The sequence below is a fragment of the Epinephelus lanceolatus genome, chromosome 4 (genome assembly GCF_041903045.1).
Source record: "Epinephelus lanceolatus isolate andai-2023 chromosome 4, ASM4190304v1, whole genome shotgun sequence".
NCBI lineage: Eukaryota > Metazoa > Chordata > Actinopteri > Perciformes > Serranidae > Epinephelus > Epinephelus lanceolatus.
Window position 1 is genome coordinate 15,878,594 of NC_135737.1, and position 23,776 is coordinate 15,902,369.

Sequence of the window (23,776 nt, forward strand, 5' to 3'; positions counted from 1 at the left end):
AGATCTGATCATCAGTCCCCACCAATCAATAGTGGGAAGTCATCCAAATTCACCCCCTAATCTTACTGAACTGATGAGTTGAGACCTTGCTGTATCACGTCTCCCTTGTTGAGTTCTGCCCATGTCATTAGCGAGGCCCAACTCATGGTCAGCCATCGTTTCTGTAGTCGTTTACAAAAAATTGGTCCCCTAACAAATGCCTTGCTGCCACTTCTTCATTAGACCATGGCTATTTTTAATACATTTGGGTCTTAAACACTGCCACGTACTGGAAACAATTAACACTAGTGTGTTAGTAGCTGACCTCAACATGTCCTTACCAGAGGCAAGATCATTCACCCCACACTATCCTGGTCCCCAGAAACCCAGTTTTATGTTAATTAGGCCGGGTCTCCTTCAGAGGACCTTGGCTGTCCACCACTGCACTGTAAACAAGCAAGGAGATACTGCTCTGAATCCATGGGCTCATACCCAAAGATCTATCTGGATGCATTTACACAGAATTACTACTAAAGTTAACCCAGCACTGGCCTGGCTGTCTACGATTAATCATTCATGCCGACAGTTTATTTTAGAGTCTTGTTTGAAGAGGCAATCATCCACATTTTCTTCAGATGGAGCTGTGAAAGTGGAACTATCTCCTTCCTGCTTCTGTGAACCACATGGGGAGATGATTCCTCGCTGTCAAGACAAATGATTTAAATATTGACATCAAATAGAACAGAAAGAAAGAGCAGCAAAGGAAGCGTGAAGCATGCGCCGCAGAAACTTCCCCTCCGTATGAGATTTCACTAGTCCAAGAGGATTCACAAAGTCGAAAGGGACTTCACAATATCTCCAACCTCCGGTTTATCATGCATCATCCGCAGAGGGCAAAATGAGGACGTGTGGTGAAAAATGAACTCAGCAGGAAATCATCTCTAGTTTATGTTTTTTAAAGAGGGAGTATTATGGATAACACATGCTCTGCAAACCTGAAATTATCTAGACATTACCTGGAGGAGCTGTATGTGAGAGCCGCAATGTTTGAATCAGTAGGATCAGACATAAAATGGACTTTACCCTGCCAGCTCCCTGGTACAAAGTCTGTGTAATGTCCGATTGTGCCCATTTGTGAACATAGCAAGGACTCACAGTGAGCAAGTGGGTATGTTGATGATGTTTTTATCATGCCGCTCACTCTAAAGCTGAAGAAAACAAACATCTGAGGGTGAAGACGAAGGGTCATTTACACAAAGACAGCAATGAATATGCCTAAGTGGAGACATGATTAGATTCAGTAACTTCTGTCGGTGGGGGCTGAAGCTGAAATTGTTGGACAATTTCAAGGAATGGCAGGAGACTGTTCAAATTAAAAACTGGCTACATGTCCTGACCTCCTGCTCACTCTACCCAGGCACCACTCCTCGCTTAAACCAAATGGAGTATCTTCAGTAGGTGAGAAAACCTCTGACAGACCGAGTTCCGAGTTCATTTGAGAAAACGACTTCAGTCTATTTGAGACTTAGGGTGGTTTTTGCCATCAGTGTCATTTTAGTGATGTTAACGCATGAAGCTGATACCCACCACCACTTCACCAAATTTTGACGTGATGAAGCCGTACTCAACTGACTCTCCATTTGGTGTCACAAAAGGGGAAAATGACATATCTTACTCTTCCTAGCCTTTGCTTTCAGGGGCTAGTAATACTTAAAGCTAATTACAGCAGTGCTTCATGAACAATTCTGTTATAACAATTTATTGCAAACTGAAACAGAATACTTTTATTGAAACTGAGCAACCTTTGATAAAAACTAAATGTCACAAATAATTGTCTCAGACATACAGCAGTCACACTGTTAAACTTTGTCACAAAACTGGAATACACACCCCTTTGTCAGCATGCAATTGTGAGAAAACTACACTTCTCAGTAGAATTTCAGACGGAATAAAAAATGCATGCTGGACATCAGTAGAGAGGATTTAGAACGAGCAAGGCTAATAAAAGGTACCATCACTGCAGAAGCAACAAAAACATCATTACCTACGCAAATGAGTTGATTATAGCCTAACCCTGACGTAAATACAAGCATGTCACTGCAGCCCTCTCCTCCCTGCCTGTATGTTACCCAGCACACTGAGGAGTGTAAAATGAGGAGGCGTCAATGTGAATTTTTAACTCTCCAAATATAAAATGCTGCTGAAAGAGATAGAGCGCACTGCGAAGAAAACAAGAGATTTTCTGACACTAATGGCCTAAAGCCAATAAAAGAGTTAGTTATAAATAAAATAATAATAGCACAAGCTTGTAAATGAAGCGAATGGCTTCTGCTTTGCTATTATAAGCCAGCTATCAATCTTTGCCTAAATTGTTCCACAGACAAAGTCCCTGTTTACTATTCTAGTCAGCATCCACTGCTGGGCCTTGGCAGGCTCTTGTATTATGTGTCATGGTGGAGAGTCGAGACGTTTTATGCAGTGGCAGATGCTTTATTCAGTGGCACCTTTGCAGCTTTCTGTGGTAGGAAACATCAGAAATAGCACTCCAACATGTCTACTAGCATGAGGAAGCGGTTAATGGATCAATAAAAAGATGATCAGGTGACCAGGGCAGGCATATCAGAAAGATGCTGAGACCGTGCCTGTAAGGCTCATCTAAAGCCCAGAGCCCCCTGTCATAACCGCTCATATCTGTCAGTGGGTGGGGAATGAATACCAAGCATGAATAATAGATTATCACTGATATTTTTAGGTGAGCCGAGGCCTCCAATCTTGCAGCTCATCTCTGGATTCTTGATTTTACTTATTTATGGCTGCATCTTCTTGCGATGGAGACAAGAGTATTACTCAACTCCCTATGCATCCCACTCTGTCCAGTGAAGAACTGCAAAATGTTGAGTGGTTCTTGAGAGCCAGAAAAATGTCAATGAGGGAAAATGTCACAAAGTGTGTTACAAGTGTTTTTCTCAAGTATCGGCTGACACTACCACAAACAGTTCAAAAACAGGCAGTTTGAGTTTGATGAAAGTTGATGTTAATCATGCAGTTTGTTTTTTTTTCTACCTGCAAACTGAGTGATGACTGATGTTTGCTCAAATGCAGATGACTAACTGAGAACTAAAAAGAGCCACATGCTGAGTACGGACCGTGTAGATATAAAAACATGAGGTAATGTGGACAGCATTACGGGTTGCAAACAGCACATTATTCACACATCTCAACGAGCACCCGATACTAAAATGTGTTGTATTGCAAATTATACTAAAGGAAATGATCCTGCTTGAGCAGGGACAGTTTTGAAATCAATTTTCCCTTCAAGAACAAAGCATCAGCTCTGCTGGACTAAAAACAGTAATTTCTTAAACTATAACCCTCTGCCATCACTTAGAAAAAAAAGTTAAAATAAAAAAAAAAAGCCTCAAATAAGAACTCCATGCTGTGAAGGTTTTTTTGTATTTGTCTGCTGTTTCTGACATCATTTTATACAATTTTATCACCAGAGACAAAAAAGTGAAATATTCTCAACTTATTTTTTTCTCGATTTATTTTGTTTTGACTGTTTGTTTCACAGGAGTATAATAAGCCAAGATGAGAGGGATCCATAAGCAAGTGTGGGATGCAAATAAGGTGACACAGCCTCACAAGCGATTAAAGATGAAAAGAGACGGAGACAAAGGGAAAGAGAGGCAGGGGAATCTTATGGGACTTTGACAGCCATCCTGCCTGATATGAAAGCGCCTCAGATTCCATGGCTGGGGTGTCGTGAGCTCTGCCTTTGGGAGTGGGCCTCAGATGGATTACAGTAAAAGTAATCACAATACATGAATATAAGATGCCTCTGGTGCAAGGGAATGCTCCTTGCTTTTTGTCACATTCTATGTTTGTCCATCATCGTCTGTCCATCATCCCTCTAGCTCTGCACGCCACCACTCCTTGCCCATTTTAGCCTCCGTTGCCTATAGCTGCCTCCCCCCTCCCTTGCACAGATATTTTCACCTGGGTTAAACAAAGCAAATGTTCTACACACGCTCCAATCTGTCAGTGCAATAACCATAGCATTGTAATTGCACTGGCCTACATTAATAATGAAAGCCACTGATTGATTTGTGCTTGCACCTGAAATGTCATTACCTAAATAAAAAGTGATGTCAGCTACAGCATAATGCACATTCAGACTAGATCACTGTTTAATCCACAAGAAATAATCAGAGCTAAACAACTCTGAATACAATCAAAGACAAGCATCCTGAGAGGCTGAATTAAAATGTGAAACACATTAAATCCAGCAATGACTACTGTAACTGACTCAACTGAATGAGTATGATCTCACAAGAAATCAATGCGTGAAAAACAAATGATGATGCAGAGAAAAGAGAATTCAATTTCATATTGATTCCCAGGAGAATAGCAGCTTTCGTCTTGTTACAGAATGTCGCACCGGGTGGCTGTCTGGCAAGAGTAATGCACAAGTCACTCACTTGCCATCGAAGGGGTTGGCTCCAGGGATGATGTGGGTGCTGTCTCTGCCCACCAGGAAGTGCACCCGGTCATAGAAAGTCTGCAGGTTGCTCTGTGTAGAGGACATCTGTGTCTCCTGGATGATGTCCAGGGGGTCCGGGGAACCAACACACAGAGAGGTGGTGTGACAGGTTGCCTGCAGACAGCAGTCTGGATCCATGCAGTCCACTAGGCCATCTGACAAGGTCAAACAAGACACACACTCTTTAATTAAACAACAGCCTGGACACACACCTGGCAGAAGAAACTAGGCATATATATTTGAGTCATTGGGCCATTATTAATTTGGACTGTGGTTTCACTACATGATTTGAGCCATGTTATGTACACCTCGTTCTGGAGAACATTCAAACACCTCTAGGATTGCTTGTGGTTCTCTATCTGTAATTTGGATGAAATAATACAAGACAGAAAGGGCTGCTGTGCAATGCACTTTACTTTACTAAAGTGGGTCATTGGACTCCCTACCCTTTGCTTTCAGGGGCCTATCTGGCCAGATGGGTGATAAAAATAAACCATGCTGTCAGGAGTCAGTCAAATTCCCAGCAGCACCCCTTCTTTGCCAGTGAGAGCCCTGTAGTCCCTGCACAGCGATGGGGGGACAAACAGTCTCTGCATAAATAAGGGATGCTAGCACATAGCTCAAGCCCAGAATGAGGTCTGGAAGAAGGGAAGTCACGTCTTCCACTTGGCCTCAAGAGTGGTGCAGCCCCCTGGCTGGCTCTGTGTGTGTGCCTGGCTCTGCTCGGGGCTAGTTAGAGGGCAGAGCAGGGACTTCCTCCTGGGGCCAGCGCATGCTCAGAGCCTTAGGCCAGCTACTCTGCTTTTTAATAAAAACCTGTTGTCCAGGTGACTGACTGGAAGCCATTCCTCATCCTCACCTGCATAAGAGTACAACTGAGCCTGGAAAGCATAAAGCAGGTACAGTACATTCTCAAGTACAAAGGTGGTTCATTCTATAGTCAAATCATGTCTAGTTAAGAGTCCTTGTTGATGCTTGGCCAGTGTCAGAAGGCACTGCTGTGTGCTGTTTGTGATTTTACCTCCATCGTTGTCCTTGACATCACTGCAGGCAGTTTCCATAGAGGTGTCACAGCCAGTGCCCCTCCAGCCCAGCTGGCACACACAGTACCAGCCATTGTTACCCAGAGTGCACCTACCATTTCCATTGCACAAACCAGGACAGCCCTCTGTGTAACAAAAAAGGACAAAGACAGAGGTTGGCACAGAATATCAAATAAAGCAGGTTTAGCGGGTAACAGATAAATACTACAGTATTGTTTGTGAAGAAACACCAACAATAAAACACAATGGCGATGGTTTGTTGCTGATATATCTCTGATAACAACAGACTAAAATCATGTTAAGATTTTAAATGCGTCAGGGTGGCTATAATGACTCTCGGTTGAAGTTGATTAATTTGATACACCTTTTGTGAAGCTTCTAATATCCCTTTGCTGTAAAATCAGATAAGAGGGATCTTCTAAATCAATATTCACTCATTACTACAATAGATTGGCCTCCTGTATCTATGCTACTACAGCTGGATAATGAGAGCAGTGGTGTATATACTGGCATATCTGCACATAATTGGATCTGTTTTTATGTGATTTTTCCAATGTGACCATCATTATGATCATAGCATTACTACTACTGTCATCTGCGAAAAAAGAATGAGCTACAACAAAACTGCATTACTTACTGAGAAAAGCTTTATATCATTATTTGCTTTCTTTTTTTGATAAGTTGTCTCCAGACTTTTTTTAGCAATCAATAACATTATCCCTCCAGGGACAGCGTGTGTTCTGTTATTAAGGGAAGGAGAACGCAAAATAAAACAGTAGGAGTGTAAGGATGAGCTCAATAGCATTATGCAGGGGAGGACTTTGCCTGCACTGTGTTCCCGGGCATGTGACCCCAGGGGATCTAAAAGCTGGCTGGAGCAGACCGACAGGTGAGACATCCCTCTGGTTCTCTCTGGTTAGGTCTTCACAAGGGCATAGAACAGAGGATTATCTTGCCCATTTATTCCAGGGCTGTTTGGCATTTATCTGGTACCTTGTGATTCCTATCCCCTCGCTGAGGCTGAGGCAGAGGCAGAGGGTAACATCTCAAGATATCAAATGCACGAGTCTGTCACAGTTTGTGTTGTTAGCAAGCTGCCTTGATAGAGAGAATGCTAAGCTGACCCATTTTATCAACTAAAGAGACTGGGGCGGCTGTCTCAGTGCTCTTACATCACACAGGGAGAATAGGAGAAGGAGAATGAGAGAGCAAGAAAGGAGGAGAGACGGATGCGGTGAATGGGAGAAATATATTACAGAGAGAAATATCAGATGAAAGAGGAAACAGTGATGGGAAGGAAACACAGAGATAAGTATTCAGGAAGCTAAAAGGTAGAGGCAGAACCAAGAATAGATGGGTGCTGTAGATCACATAGTTAGCTGAGGAACGCATCGGAGCATGTTGGTTGTTGCAACACACAGAAAGGACGTCAACAGGACATGAGTCATAATACAGCCAATCCACATTTAAACATTCAGTATTATTATTGCACATTTATATAACATAAATGGTGATTTAAAAACTGAAGAACAGAACTAAATTTCAATTTATAGTAACTCTTAAGAAATATTACCAAAAGGCTTGGGCGGTATCATGGTATTACAGTTTATCCGAGTATTAAGAAATCCAGACGGTATGATTTTCAATACTGTCATAGTGAGACGGTATACCTCATATGGCAACTCATATCTAGATGCTGTATTTAGGATGTATTGTATGTATTGCACGTCAAGAGCCATGAGAGATCATCTCTACTGGTGGAACAAGCAGCTGAGCTGACAAACATGGTGACTGAAAGTGGCGGGGATAACGTTACAGGACTAGCAACAGCAGAGAGAGACAACAGCTTAATTTGACCTCTAACTGTAAATTAAGGGTTTATTTTGACCAAGCCAGAGCTGGTTATTGTTAGAACAGTGGACTAACTAACTAACTGACTAACAAGACTAACTGAGATGGTTTTGGTGAGTTTTGTTTTGCTTTTTACAGGTTATGAGATGAGTTAACAAGGCAATTAAGCTAAAGTTAGCCTTGGTGCTGTAAAAAAGACACTTGATTTTAGAAGTTGTGCGGTCGTATTTCTCTGTTTAAGAGAGGTCAGGTAGTGCCACACACCTGTGAAATTTCAGGAAGGTAGGAAGGTATATAAAAAAAGATACCACCCAAGCTTAGTTGCCAAAATAATACCCCAAGCCTTCCTGTGATTCTTTTCTGTTCTGTCATCTAATAAAGAAAACCACTGTAATAATTTATTGTTCTACAGGTTTAATATTAAAACACAATGAAGCTTTTATCCATATTGACTATCCTTGTCAAAGAATGACTCATGAACCATGGCAACCTGCACTTGTGCTATCTTTAATGCAGCCTGTCAAATATACTTTAAAGTAGAAACATTGTTTTTTGTGAACTCTGAAAGGTTCCTCTGAATCTTAAAAAAGGCAAACAACAAATGGAGCAACAAAAGTCCTGACTACTGAATAATTGCGGTCAATTCTAGAGCACTAAAAATGTAAGAACAATAAATAATATTGTCTCAATTTTTTTTATTGTTTACCTGAAAAAGGGACTCACAGTTGAAAGCTAATGCCATTAGACAGTGTCTTGCCTCTTAGACACATTTGGACATTAGCCGTCCTTTTATTGAGCAAATGGACAAAACAACTTTGGTTAGACCAGTGTAGACAGATGATTAGTAAGCTCCAAATGTTTATTACAAGGATAAATAAAGATCTGCTCTCTGTTGGCATCAGTTCAACTTAATTGGCAGCCCTTTCAGAGAGGAGCCCCTGCTGATCCCTGCCCAAGCCTGCCTGAAACAGCTCCAAACGTGAGGCTGCAAGTGTTCGAAGGACTCCTCTGGCAGCCGCTCTCATGCCAGGTGGTCCATTACCAAGGACAGAGTGAGGGAGAGAGAGGGTGCTGGAGGCAGAAAGGCAGGGTTGCTGCAGAGCCTCCACCCCCTGCTTGCCCTGCACCAACCAGACCATGAACTCTTTTAATTAGAGAGGATGCGGTCTCAGCACCTATCAGGCCCTGCTCACAGCTGCACACTCATCCATAATGCATGGCACAGGTTATGAAGCCCCTTTCCCAACACCCCCCTATTGAGAAAGCAACGCCGCACACAAACCAAATATTCAACACATATAGAAAGCAGCACAAGTTGACTCACCAGGTGCGAAAGTGCTAAGTGGAGATTACTGTGTGACAATATGGCAAAAAGTTGATGGGAGGTGGGGATCTTTAGAATGAGTTGTTCGGGGCAACAAGAGGTGCATTGTGTTTGCATATGTCAATGTAGGGGAAGAGCATGGTGTGTGTGCATGATTTGTTAATGCTGGCTGGAGTTACAATGGGAGGAGGGCAAAATAGAAGGAAGGAGGAATGCCATACCTTTCACTACCTTATCCAGATAGTGAGCTTGGGAGATAAAAGACAGGACATATAAGGGAGGTTTGAACAGTGCCACTTCCATGACAAGACAGCAAGGCAAGGTGTTAGTTTACATTACAAAAGGTAAATAATAAAAAAAGGAAAAGTGCAGTCATGAAGCAAAATCATGCATTACAAGCAGCACAACAAATACGCTCCAACACAGAGGGAGAGGGGTGGAGACGGGGGGAAAAAAAGACGGGGGGGATTTGTGGAACACAGAGAAAGAGAGAGGAAGAAATAAAAAAAGAAGTGAGAGAGAGAGGGTAAAAAAAAGTGATATCTTGAGAAAGAACATTTCAATCTGTCCCCATTTATCAACTGCCGGGATCGGCAGAATATCTCAGGGGAGTATTTCAAAAGCAACGTGATTGATGCACATATTACCACCCTTAAATCTCTCAAGCAATATCGTACAGGAGGTCAGGATGTTCAACAAAAAGCGCTTTTAATCTTGAAACACCTCCGCAGACGATGAGGTCACCAGAGGGTTCTGCTATGGTGGGGCCAAATTGGACCTCCCGTGCTCCACAGCATGGGGCATGAGGCCAACGCAGAGCTCTCAATAATGAAAATTGATTTAAATTGAGATCTTTGGCTTCTTAATGGATGACACTGAGGAATATTCTTGTCGAGGGAGTGGGGATCTCAATATGGCACTTATAAAAGGCCCATCAATAATGTAAGGCCAGCATATAAAACATTCACAGACTGAGTCAAGGCTCTGTACTCAGGCAGCTCTGCTTCAAGATATGCAAGAGAATACTGTGTGAAAAACAATATTTTCATCTACTTGAATATGGAATAAAGCATTCACCTATAAGACTGGCATCCTCAACTTTTGTCCCGACTCCCTTGTGACTTCGATGTGTGGGAGTTGCAAATTTCTGTTCAGTGAAATGCTGTGGCAGAAGGGGAAGAGATGGCCATTGTCTTCCGACTTCCTCTCTGATGCTTGAGTGGTTGGATCATAGAATGATAATGAGTGAGTTACCATGCTAAGTTGCAAGTGTCAACAGAGCAGTGGCTGGGTAGTTAAACCCAGATGAATGCATCATATTTAAATGACTGCTGCATATTTTATATATAAAACCACTAACTACTAACTACAACATTCAAATGATTTATGGAGCAAAAAATATTTTCCTACAAAATGTAGTGTATTGTAAGTATGAAGAAATATATGTATACAAGTAAACAAGCCAAGTTAGTTCTCTGAGGTAATGTGTGCTAACTATGCTAACAACGGATCAGCAATTCACAACAACATTTTTTGCCGACACTAGATATCAAACAAAAGCCACAGACTATAATGTATTAAGTTGCTGTGATTGTAAATGTCACTACTTTAAGTGGCAGCAGAAGATAGCGTTATGTCGGAGCCTGACCGGGCAAAGCATCTCTTCGTCTGAGGAGTTGCCCCCTCTCACTCAGAGTCCTCCTGGGTCTGGGGCCACAGCTGCCTGTACCCAAGAGCAGCGTGAAAGCAAGGAGCATTCACTCTGCAGCTACATCTACGGACTGAAACATCCCAAGAAGTACACTGCACACTGACTGACAAAAATGAACAAACAAAAAACCGTGACTGCTCGTCTTGAAGAATTTCAGTCGACTGAGTGGTCCCCAGCCAATGATTTGAATCTTCGACTTTCAGGTCGCGGCCCTAATCAATTTCTCAAAATTGTATGTGTGCACTACTTAAGTTAATGCCTTCAGTTACTTTCTACCAATACAACAAATGAAAATTAAAATAAAAATAGGAAAAAGGAGAGAAGAGAGGAGGGCTGATGTAACACAGGGGGAATAATGGTAAAGTTGCAGTCTTGCAAAGCAGGCATTACATAGCATGTCCTCTGGGTGGTCTCCTCTGATGATTAGAAGAGGTTTGACAATCCTGACATCAAGAAACATGGAGCTAAATACATTAAAACACTTGTCTTAATGAGCTCAAGATACATTTTTACAATGGATCTGTCACACTTGAAAACATCCATCACCATAACTAAAAAATATCTCCATGCCATCCTTTTGGCAGGGGTCACAAACAGAGGTCAACTACTGCTTACTAATGACAACAGCTGGGCTGCATCTGCTGTTGCTAATATTTACATATTACTGCAGTCACTATTTCCTCATGACAAACAAATGCTTACAACGAGGAATGCCACCTCTTCAGAACTACAAAAAGCAAACATATTAAAAGTAAATTTTCAAGTCTGCACTTTGCAAAGTTCAGTCAGCTCCTTCTATGTTTTCACTATTCTCTCAGTGAAGGATTTTAACACAATTAAAATAAGCCAACATTATCAAACCATGAACTTCTGCTGGCGTACTCTGCGAAAGGATCACAAAATCCACTCCATAACAGAACATTTAATGACTTTACTCTCTGGCAACACAACGAAAACTCGGTCAAAACTTCTTTTTAGGTTTAAGTCAGCCAAGGTTTTAAATAAGGCTCTTGACATTCAGCCAAGGTCTTGAAAACTTAACCTCTGCAAGTGTTTACAAAAGAACAATTGTCAGTATACACAGAGCTAAAAGTGGTGGTTGACCGGCTCACAATGACGCACATGTCAGTATTTGAAATAAATAGTAAATGGAAAGGGAGAAAAGAAAGAGATGAGGAAAAGGATGAGTAAAATGAAAGGACACCTTAGCACATTCCCACATTAAAATGCATGAAGGCAAGCCTCAGATCCTTGAGTAAACCTGTTCATGCTTTACTGAGTTGCACAAATTCAATTAAGCATGCTTTTCCCTCTCTTCTCCAACTGGACCCTTCCCCTCACACCCAGCACTTCATACACACGCAGATAGACAGACAGCCTATGCCTTTGTTGCCCCCCCACCCCAGATACACAGACATAGACACACATAGTCCCCCACCCACGCCAAAACTTCTTCCCATCCTACCAATAGTGCAGTGTTCTCCGTTCCAACCCGGACTGCATTCACATTTGCCATCCTTGCAAGTGCCATGTTCGTTGCAGCGAGGGTGACACGCCCTCTGGTCACACCCAGTGCCCATCCAGCCATCGTCACAGCGGCAGGTGCCCGAGACACAAATGCCATGGCCACCACAGTCCGCTGCACAAATCTCTGTGGGAGACGGGGACATAGAAAAAGACAAAAAAGAGAGTGGGGGAAGACAGACAGAAAGGAAGGAAGGGGGGTGGAAGTGGGATGGAAAGGGAAGACAAGGCGGTGACGGGACAAGGCAACAAGGGTGAAGAAAAGACAAATCCAGGAGTTATTGTCAAGGAAAGGCGGCCACGCTTCACTACGTTGTCTGATGGCAGCTGAAAAGAAATTCCTGCACCTCATAAGGGGCAATCCTTTTTGACAATACAAATCTAATAAGTCCATTATAAAGAAAAGACATGGATTGTAGAGGCCTTAGCAGACTTATTCTTCTCCTTGCCTCTTCTCCTTTTTGTAAATTCACCTCTTTCTTCCACAAAAGGGGTAAAGAGGAAAAAATATACAGCTGGAACTTCTTGCAGTGATGGCAACAATATCAGCGCTACTATTTTGATACAACTGTAAAAGCTACTATATTTCCCTTGTTGTACATGTTGTGCTATTGCCACACTACTATGGGCTACAGGCAGGAAGTTAGACTCCACAAAATTATTCAAGGCATATTCAAGGCATGATTTAAGGCATATGGCGTCAATATGCTGTTTTTATTCTACCTAAGTGCAGTGTAGGAATAAATGCATTCATGGAACGAAGCAGGCTGAGAGACAGAGCCACAGTAAAGCTCTGCTGGCGCTTTTGTGTGGCAGCTGAAAGACCTCCCTGACAGGCTGTGATAGAGCCTGGGACATTACACACGTCTCATGAACTCGAGGGAGAGTATGACAAGACGAAAGCTCAAAGAAATTAAACACTGACAGATTTATTACGAATCTCATTGAAATGTTAACCTCTTTATTAACTATTATGTTAAGGAAAAAAAGAGAGAGAGGCTTAGCGGTATGGGCAACGAGCGAACAGCGAACAATAGCCATGTATTCCTGGCTTATTAGCCAAGCCAATTCAAATATGACCACAGGGGACCAAACTGGAGGTAAAATCTTTTAATAAGTCAATTACTGCTTTTACAGCACCTATTTTGTCATTGCTACAAATTAGATTTGAGTGGTATTTTCAGCCACAAACCATAACATGACATTACCAACTTGAAAAGCTTTTAAAAAAATCACTCTCCCCTGCTAATTATAGCTAAGCACTTTGTTAAACTATGCGAATGCTAATTTTACATCTGACTTTTGATTTAGAGGTACAGTGTGCTAGCAGCATTTGAGTCAGTGCCCCTTATGACTGCTTAAACACACACACACACACACACACACACACACACAAAACCATTACGCATGCAAACACAAAACACCACAATAGGATTCAGATAACAGAGGTCTGCTCATCAGTCATTTTCTAATAATTATTTATTGTGGAACTACAGTGTGCCCCTAAAGACAATATTAACACAGTAAAACAGGAGGTGCTAATGGACATAATGAACATCTTGAGGGATCAAAACAAAACTGACCCTTGCAGTTCCTTTCTCCGAATTATTAGAAGAGAGAAAGCAGACTCACACGGACTGTGAGACAATTGTTCACTTGGAACAAAGGAGAAACCTTTAACGTGATAAAGATGCAATTACAGCCTGCAGGCAAACCCTCATTATCCGTGGCCAGAGGAGTCCACAGTGAGAAATACCCCCATTCCCCTGATGGCCGTTACCATTTGCACTAAAGGACCGTGTAAACAAACTTTCCTCTGGGTGGGAGAATGGCAAAAATGGCATAAAAACACACATATTAAAGGACATAAAACCTCAGGCATTGTTTTATGGCTTGTAACAACATTACTACCAACTGTGCACACCCAGGTTGTACTGTTCCAAAGCCCCATGAGAAAATGAGTTTGTGACTTAAAAGTATTGGGGAGGGGGGGATTAAAGAATCTTGAAAGATATATTGAAAGCTTTCCATCTTTTTCTTCCCCTAGTCTGCAAGGTTATAGGCTGCTAGCTGCACTACCCCACCACCGAGCTTAGTGTTGTATTAGACCACAGAAAGCTCTACAATGAACAGGATAAAGGCGGATAAAGCGCCAACTCATCATCATTTACAGAGCTCTTTCTCTGCGAGGCAAACTCAGACTAACTGCCCATTTCCCTTAAAATCCCTGGGATTACCTAATAGGTCATTGTGTCTGCCTGGAATATAAAGGGATTCATGGATCCAAGTGACTACAGGACTAAAACGCTAATATTTTTTTGTGAGAATACAAATTATGTTGTCTAAATGAAAGCAGCTGACGGCTGCAAGTGTATCAGCCTCTACAAAAACAGAGCCGATGTACCGATTATCAACACATCAGAGGCCTGTTCAAACTGAGCTATCTGAAGCTTTAATCTGCCAGAGAGTAATCATAAAACATGAATACAGTCTCGTATGAGCATTTATGTGTGTGGAAAATTCTTGGCTGGCTACAGTAAAAAGGAAAATACATTTTGGAACTTTTGCATCTGTTAACCCTGCAAGTGACTGATGTTAGATACCTACATTTGACAGCTCTTTAACAATCTACCACAGAGTTCACTGAGGTTTTTCAGTAAAATACTTCTTTGGTAAATGTGAGCAGGCAGGCAGCTGTCAGAGCTGAACCCTTAAATTTTGTGGAGGACTTTTTTTCATCCTTAGAGCCTCCAGAAGGTATATTCTCGCTGTAAAACTGTATCTTGTGCTCAGCCTATTCTTGACTACCAAGAGAGAACATTCCCCCATGGACAAAATGAACACAATGGGAATGATCCTCTGGAGCAGAAAATGCTATCATCAACTGTGAGCCTTGTGCCAACGTGAAGAAAGCCAGAACTCAAGAAAGAGCATTAACTTGCATTAGATCATGCCTCTGACAATATCCCTGCTATGCGCGTTTCCCTCTTTTCTCTGGCTGCCAGCTCACCATGTGGAGCTGGAGGATGAAACCATTCGTAAAAGAAACAAATTTAGAGCAAAATCAACCAGGGTTTGATTGCTAGCTGTGGACCTCCAACTGCTCACTGATGTGAATAATTGAGGCTTTTATGCGAGCCATTTTCTTTAAACATAATCAGAAATGTTTACTTCTGTGAGGAGCCAAACAATTATAAGTTTTATTGAATCAAGCAGTGAATTAAACTCCGACAAAATTGTGGGGACGTTATCAGAGATGCCAAGGTTAATACATGTTTTTGCACTTTATTGCCAATTGTGTTTTTATTTAAGGTTAAGACATTATACATGTAAAATACTCACTGATTGTGATGGCTGCTTGTGAGGAGTTGAGGATCAGGTGTGAGACATCACATAAATGAGTATTAAATAGCAAAACTACAAATAACAGTGTTGACCTGACAACAGCTGTGATAAAACTGTGAAACATTCAACTCATATATTATGTGCTATATGTTCACTTTCTCACTTCATAATTTAATCATTTATAATGTAATACTTTATTTAAATGCCTTTCCTTTAACAAGTACAATTACCATCACTCTTCCAGAAGCTGCTACATGCATAAGTACACAAGATGCTAGAAAAAGGAAAATAAACTGATTAAAAAAAAAAAATCACGACTAATTTAATTTAACCTATGCATTACTTTTGTGAATACACTGACATTTTTCTACTTGGTAGTCAAAGCTAAATCAGCACTGATCTGTAAAAGGGAATTCTGCCAATGTTTACTCTCATCTGAGGAAAGCACTCACCTGTGGAGCAGTCATGGCCCGTCCAGTTGGGGTCACAGCTGCAGGTTCCGGTGTCTGCCAGGAAAGCTCCGTGTCCAGAGCACTGGTCCATGCAGGAGGCCCTGGGGCTCTCACATCCTGGCCCGCCCCACCCCACAAAGCAGTGGCATTCTCCTTGGACACATACCCCTCGGCCTGAGCATGTTGGGTCCAGGCAGTCCACTAAAAGGGTTCCAAAGAGACAGTGTCAGACACACCAGTCACCTGCTGTTTCCCTCTTTCAGAGACAACCTGGCATCTCTATTTGAACCTGAGTAGAATGACAAATGCAGTGGGCTGCAGCGCAGCGGCAGATGCAACTGGCTTAGCAAAAGTACAAAGAATGTAGAGAGGGAACACGCAGAAAATGACACGAGGAGGCCCGCTTTCTCTAAAACTGGAGACAAGATTTACAGTCAAACTAATTACATGGCACTGGGGCTTATGGTAGCAACCTACAGGTACTGCCCACGCTCCTGCTGGCACCGTCCCATCCACTCATAATGAAAAATTCCTCCGAAAGAGGAAAGGTGCCTTAATAAGAGCATGTTTCTCTAAAATCAAAGCCATGATAATGAGGACTTCAAAGCTGGAAACACCAAAACCCACACTGCCAGAGTGTAAAGGAGAAAACAGGGTGACGTAAGGAAAAGCGTGGGGCAACAGCTAGACTTCCTGAGCATGCTCGACTCTAGTTTACAGACTATTTGAAGATCTGCAACTGAGAAAGCCTTGCAGTGGTTTCCCTCTGCTGCATCTTCTTTTGTGCACTGTATCATCCAGCGTACAGTGCATCAGTTCAATTAGTATGCAAATATCAAATTAATAGCCGTTTCTATAGCATCCCTTCCCTTGACATCTTGTTTAATGAATGCTTACTTTGTAAGGCACAAGAGTTGTGGGAGCGTACAATCAAAATAATAGCATTCTCTCGACCAGACAATATCTGCATGGTACACACAGATGGCAATTGGGCCCCAAGCAGGAGCAATGTCTAGCCAATGAGAGCAGCAGGCCACGCCATGGCAGCTCCCCTTTACCATGACATAAATGGGTATAAAGGCCGTTATAGTAAGACAAACAGGATCTCTCGCCTCTTAGCAGATGGTTTGGGCACAAGGCACAAAGATCAGAGGCTAACTGACAAGAAACTCTCTCCTGGCAATTAATCATCGTGGCTGAAGGTCACACGGAAGAAAGGTAAAAATGTTAAAGGGCCCTCATCCACATTCCCGTCCACTCCTTATGGCTAGCACTCCACCCAAAATAGAATGGGGGCCTATGGATGTCACAAACCCCCATTTATCAAACTCCCAGGGTCCATTTTTCATCTTGAAATGAGAGCCTTCAAGAGCTGGCAAACACAATGGCTCCTTCAATCTTATCTGGTCAAGCCTTATCCAGCATCGTGGAGTTCCTAATGGATTAACATCAGACTCTGCTTCTGAATTTCAGGCAATAAATGGACTGTTTCGATTAGCGTAATGCCTTATATCCATGATTTATACAGAAAAAGTCACCCAGGATGCATATTGTGAAGTGTTATGGCCATAATGATCTTCATAAAGGGTGTCCTCTTTACTACTACTGTTAGATAAGCCATATTTGCTCAATAGCTGTTCCCATTATGAGTATTCTGCTAAAATATCAAGCACTAACAAACTTACATGATTGTTAAAACAGCCATATTATGTAGGATGTTTTAAGTTCAGGATACAATATGATGACTTATCAAAACTATTACCTTCTTCACAGTTTTCTCCTTTGTAGCCTGGGTTGCAGATACAGGTTCCCACGATACAGGTCCCATGGCTGCTGCATGTGATATCAATGCACTGGTTGGTGGGAACGTCACACTCGGATCCCTTCCAGCCGCTGTGACACATGCAGCGACCTTTAAGGTATTGACCATTCCCACTGCATAGCACCGGACAGGCAGCTTTGAAAAGAGCAGACAGCATACATCCATTTGAATGGAGCCCTCCAACCATGGCGTCAAAGAATAGTGAGTGTGTGCTAAAGCCTCGATCTGACAATGAGCTTCTGACTAAAATGTTAAAAAGTTTTCCGTTCCAGTGTACAATATACCGCACACATGACCATGACCCAATTTGCACAAAACTAAACAACAAGTATCTAATAATTACACAATGGCTCTTGTGTGGCTGTGGAAAAAAAATAAAAAAAGAGTTGAATAAAAAGTGTTAAATATGGTGTCGATCAACAGATTGATAACAGATGGCAGAATGTGTAAAGATGTAACCAAAACAAACTACGATCATTCTAACACATTGACTAAAGTTGTTTTTTAACTTGGCGGAAAATGAATGCAGCCTGGGTTTCAATAACTGAAAGACTGACTCAATACAAGTCCTATAATCTAAAGCTCTCTTCTCTATACAGTTATTCAAGAGTTCTTTTATGTGTAACACAATACTCCATTAGGAGCGATAGAGGTAAAAATGAATCAACTGGAGTAAAACTGCCTAATTTAATAAGAAAGATCTGAAGTACAATAAAAAGTAATTGTGAGATTAAAATGGCTTTGTTCTGGTCACGCAGCAAATATAATTTGGTCGGCATCCTAAAATGGTATGTATGAATGATGTAGATCAATATAGACATTATGACTGAGGGAGTGACTCACCTCGCCCACAGTCAGGTCCTTTGAATCCTAAAAAGCAGTGGCATGTTCCAGCAACACAGTCACCATTCCCAAAGCAGTTGCTGGGGCAATCGTCAATAGAATCTGCAAGAGAGCAATCAGGAGCTTTTCTGAGTAATGTGGTCTTTTATTTTCCTCCCACTCATTTTCTTTGGGTTGATTATTTTCCCTTTGTTAATGACAGTGATATGCACAGGCTCCAATCCTGTCAACATTTCTATTTCACTGCAAAACATTTTGAGTGTTGCTAATGTTGCACCCAAATGGTGGAATTCACTAGAAGAGTAAATAAGTTCTGCATGTTTGGGCTTCTCCCAAAAACTCACAAAGCAAAATGAATTCTTAGAATTTGAGAATGCACTGGATGTGATGAGTGACGTGCATCATTTGCCAAACTTATTTGACACTTTTATGGCACACTGCAACCAGGCGATATGATGCATCAGCAGCACTGGAACCTGCATTTCCCCACTGCCACGGGTAATGTTACTGTATCATATTTTCTTCTATGGTCTGATTTTCTATTTATCACAACGACTACAAACTGAATAATATGCAGTCTATGTATACAGTGTGTATATATGTTAGGGGTGACCCTGAATAGTCGACTACAGGGCTGGGCAGTAAAACGATCTCGGAACGGGATGGCAATGAATGTATGCCAATGATGAGATAAACTATACTAATTTTTACTCTATATGGATAGACCTAGATACATCCAAACAGCATGTCATGCAGCAGAAGTTAACAGTCAATCTGCAGTGTTTGGGGATATGCTCATTGTCCACGCCCATTTTTCACTGCAAAGTTTGTGCTGAGGTGAGTGAGCCAAGGTGGGGAGGGACTGAAAGTAGCATTGACAGAATGAAAAGGGGAAAATGAGTGGAAGTGAGGAGCAAAGCAGCAGTGAAGCTGAAAAAGAGCTCCGGTTATCCTCAAAAAGGGATGAAATTGTGGATAAGGGTCACACAATGTCAATAATTTGGGAGTTGTTTGGCTACTTCAAAGGTGATGACGCATGGACAAAGACGGTCTGCAAATATGGTGCCGGTTGGTGCCAACCTGGACAGGAAACACAACAAATCTTTTCCATCACCTGAAAAGATGGCATCCTAGTGACTACACTGAGAAAATTAAAATCTGGGCCAAAACTGCAGTAGGTCTACCAACAAAGTGTTGCTCAATGGCCCAGCACTTTGAGTACTAGCGGGGCTGCACCATAACAGCAATCAACAGTGTCCTCTTTTGCCACCATAACCCTGTATGAGAAACGATCAAAAAGGAGGAGAGATATAACAGACACAGTGTCATACTGTCTGGCCAAAGACATTTTGCCCATTAGCACCGTGGAGAAACAAGGGTTCAAAAAATTCATTTAAGTGCTAGACTGCAGGTACGAGCTCCCAGGCAGGAAATATTTTTCTCAAACTGCTCTGCCCCAGATTTACAACGAGTGCCATAGGAGGCTGGGAAATCATTTGGTTTCTTCAGGTGTCAGACATTATGAGGATACTTTTCAAACTTGCACCATTATCAAATTATATATCGTGATAAATATCGATATCGATCAATACAGAGAAAATTATCGTGATGGTATTTTTTGCTCTATCGCCCAGCCATAGTCGACTTATTCGACCATTCAATCTAAGAAGCCTGATCCCACTAGCAATCACACAGCCAAATTGTCGCAGTTGCGGGAAAATGTGGTTATGAAATGAAGGATTTTTTGGGCTATATGGGGGCACTGAATGTCTGATATAACATAAAATCGCTTGGTTTCTCCCAATAAATCATGAAACATAACTTATGTTGGTCTAAATGTATTCATCAGAACACAATGGCACTAAATACTACATAAATACTTATGGTTGTGGCTTGTGGCTTGTTTCTCTCTCTTTCTCTCTCTATTTCTCTCTCTGAGAAAGTCGAAATTTCTGTTTACAACCACAGAAAGCAGCAGGAACTGGACTAACTGATGTGTTCTGTCTATCGATCTCTTTCGCTCCGTTTCAAATGAGAATAGATTACTGAGCACATATGTGTGTGTGTGTGTATATATATATATATATATATATATACACACATATATAGTTATATATATATGTGTGTGTGTGTGTGTGTGTGTATATGTATAGTGTTAAATGTTCTTATAAGGGACCCAGCTGTGTTTTAATGTGTTTTATCATATTATCAATTATGTCTTTGAGAACATCCTGGCCACCAAAAAAATAACTAAACTACATGAAAACTAAAAAATGAAACAGTGAAAACTGCACTGGGATATACAAAAGGTATCTTGGCACCTTGTCTAAATATAGTTGGGCTCGAATCAATTGGTGTGTGATTTTATCACAGACCCCCAGTCATTCACTCTGATCCAGAAAGCGCTTTCTACACAGTCACTGGTGGCTCACAATGCGCACAGAAAAGGCATTATAAAAAATAGTAAGACTGAATGCTGAGTTATCTTTTAGCATGTCATTCGAAAAACAAATAATGAAAACAGTAGCTTATGGGCAACGCAAAAAAAGGTAAAATTAAATTCAATTAAATGAACAAAAAAAAACAAAAAACAATTGTAACATTCACTTTGCATCTTGAACTCAAGATGAGCTCATGTAGAGATGGTTTTGCTGTAACATTATAACATGATTTGGCTGAAACATTTTTTTTAATGCTAATGCCTTCAGCCCCCTCGTTATCTTTCAAGTTCTTAGAATATCAGATGCTAATGGGCTTTAAAAAATAATAAGTCTCTCCCTCTTTTCTATGAACACCTACAGAGAAATTCATGTGTGCTATAAAGAGAAAGCAACACATTTTCAATGAGAGTTATTTGATTTTAGCACAGTGATTACATACTGTGTGCACTGCATTAGTTGTAACTGGAGTTACCTTGACTGCAACTGATTGTGTGGCTTTATTACTGTGTCTATCTGTGTCTGAGAATTTTTTGCTTGATGCAAACAATCAGTCCAACACTCTCCATCATTTTCTCTATTGATCCCTCTAACTGAATCAAACAAATTGGCAAAATAATTATTTCTACTACCGCATTTTGACACTCGGTTTTATTAGAAATGAGAGTGACCACTGAGGCGCACGACAGCAGCAGAATTCTGAAACACGATGCTCACTGAATTAAGCCTGAAATGGTGCTGAAAAATATTCAATCTTGTCCATTGCCTTCAGGCAGCTGAGGCTCTGAGGCAAAACTTACTGAACAAAGAATCTCTTGTGCTCCACAAAGGGCTAGAAATGTGAGCCATGGATTCAGCTTCCCTTTACTCTGGAGAGTCAATCATCACTGAGGATGCAACGCAAGACAGAGAGAAAAGACAAAAAGAGAGAGAGGGAGACAGAGATAGGGGCAGACCAGAAATACAGAGAAAAGAGAGAGGGCTAGACAGTGTGCAGAGACATGCTGCTGATGTTTTCTGTGCTGCAGGCTTGCCTTTGCCATGTTGGGTTAGTGAGAGGATGCAGGGGAGACTATCCTCCGGGGTGGTGGAGGCAAATCAGCATTTTGGTGGGGTTTTGATGGATTCCAACAAGAACATCTACCTACAGCAGGAGGCTGGGGCTTCTTTTGCTCAAAGCTAGAGAACCAGCAGTGTGTGTGTGTGTGTGTGTGTGTGTGTGTATGGCCATTAGAAATTCCTCCCAGAAGTGCAGTTATGCAGGAGAGATTCCTGCCGTGAATCTTGCAGCTCATGTACACAGGGACAAAAAAAAAACAAACCTAAACTGGTTGTAATTTAGTGTTCGCCAAGTGAGGGACTGAGAGGTCCAACTGAAACTGCAACCCACTGACACATTAAGATGGCAGGCTTTCCACATTAATGTGGAATTAAGCTTATCTTTACCTGTCATGGGTATTTCTTTGGTGAACAAGAAAACCATCAGATCGAACATATTTAATTGAGTAATCGTCAACTGCAGTGCTCCCTCTCTGAATGCTGACGCAGTTTGGTGGACTGTGCACTTCCCATGTCTATTGGCTGTGTTTCCTCTGAGAGCAGGGAGGGAAGGCCATGAATATCTCTTAGCCACATACTCGACATAGGCCAACGCATAAATCATGGATTCAAGCAGAGCTTCATTGAAATTCATTACCCTTTCACATCAGGGGAGCTAACTATTGTGTGAGTCTCTCCAGTCGGTGAGGATAGAGTAGCATGCAGTAGGCAGGTTTAATCAGCGCCTTGCCATGCTCTCAGAGGATGCTCAGCACCTTTGAATGATGGGTGGTTGTGTACAGAGAGAGCCTCCGCTATAGAGTGAGACAGGATATAGAGTAAGACGTTGGCGCTGGGTCTTTGCTTCCCTTTTGCTTTGCACCCCTGTATGGGAAGCCACGTCTGGGCTGAAGCATGTCTGGCACCAGGCAGCAGGGACAAATGGCTTCATGCTCCAGAGGGCTGTGATACAAAACATTCAGTGGGACACATTTCACATTGCCATGGAGCCACAGCCAAGTAATGAGGAGCAGCCCAGATTAAAGACAGGGGCGCTCTATCCCCCCATATGTATTACGGCGTGGCTATGTGCAACAAGAAAACCTTTCATTTAATACACATGAAGAGCACAAGGCACCTCACTGATGGTAAAAGAAGACATTTTTTCTTGCCAACACTGACAGAAACACTGAAATAATTTTACTGTTAGTGTCTTATAAACAATGCTGCTTGTGTCTCTCAGAGCGCCTGTTCTAGATATTGTTCACATACATTTCTATGCCTGGGCTGCTCTATTTGAAGGTCAACTCTATCCCTCCACGGCTCAATACAATTCAGGCAGTTGGTGAGATTCAATTTCTGCTGAAGGGCACTTAACCGGTGACCCATTTTAGAAAGGGCCCCTCTGCCTCCCTCTGAGCTCCTGTGGGCAGATCAGCTCTGATACAAATGAACAGAGGCAGAATTCCAGCTCTGACTAACTCTGCCCCACCCCATCCTCTCCCCATTCCCATCTGTTGCACAAAATACCTTATCTAGTTGTGTTTTCTCTGACGCAAACCACAGGAGGCCTTCATGCACACCCAGTCAAGAAGAAATAAGCAAAAGTAAACATGCTGCCCCGACTCCCCCTTGTTGTGTCATATCATATATTAAGTATTGAATTACAGCTGTTGTTGGCACAGCAAGGGGGTGGGGATGGGGGGTGGACGCCGCATCTCTTGCCTGTCTCCACTTGGTGTTACATTGGTGTTGAGGACAGCTTCTCATCGATCTGCTGCCTGGCACAGCCCCTGTCACAGATGGACTCTGGCCCAGGAGCTTTTAATTAAAGAGCATGTGAGAACAGCTCCCAGCTGCCATCCC

General features: G+C 42.0%; 1 protein-coding gene across 13 annotated transcripts in view; it reads right to left on the reverse strand.

Moving 5' to 3' along the window:
- The window catches only part of tenm4 (teneurin transmembrane protein 4), a 179,718-nt gene that overhangs the window by 55,433 nt on the left and 100,509 nt on the right, over positions 1 to 23,776 (reverse strand). For 7 of the 13 annotated variants that reach the window (XM_033631116.2, XM_033631115.2, XM_033631113.2 and 4 more), the window contains 7 exons: positions 18,435 to 18,536; positions 17,532 to 17,726; positions 15,770 to 15,970; positions 11,914 to 12,099; positions 8,959 to 8,985; positions 5,541 to 5,687; positions 4,458 to 4,674 (listed from right to left, as the gene is read on the reverse strand). In XM_033631116.2, the coding sequence (XP_033487007.2) occupies positions 4,458 to 4,674; positions 5,541 to 5,687; positions 8,959 to 8,985; positions 11,914 to 12,099; positions 15,770 to 15,970; positions 17,532 to 17,726; positions 18,435 to 18,536 (1,075 nt within the window). The remainder of the gene's footprint in view (positions 1 to 4,457; positions 4,675 to 5,540; positions 5,688 to 8,958; positions 8,986 to 11,913; positions 12,100 to 15,769; positions 15,971 to 17,531; positions 17,727 to 18,434; positions 18,537 to 23,776) is intronic. The other 6 variants (XM_033631112.2, XM_078166944.1, XM_033631109.2 and 3 more) reach the window with 1 other exon arrangement.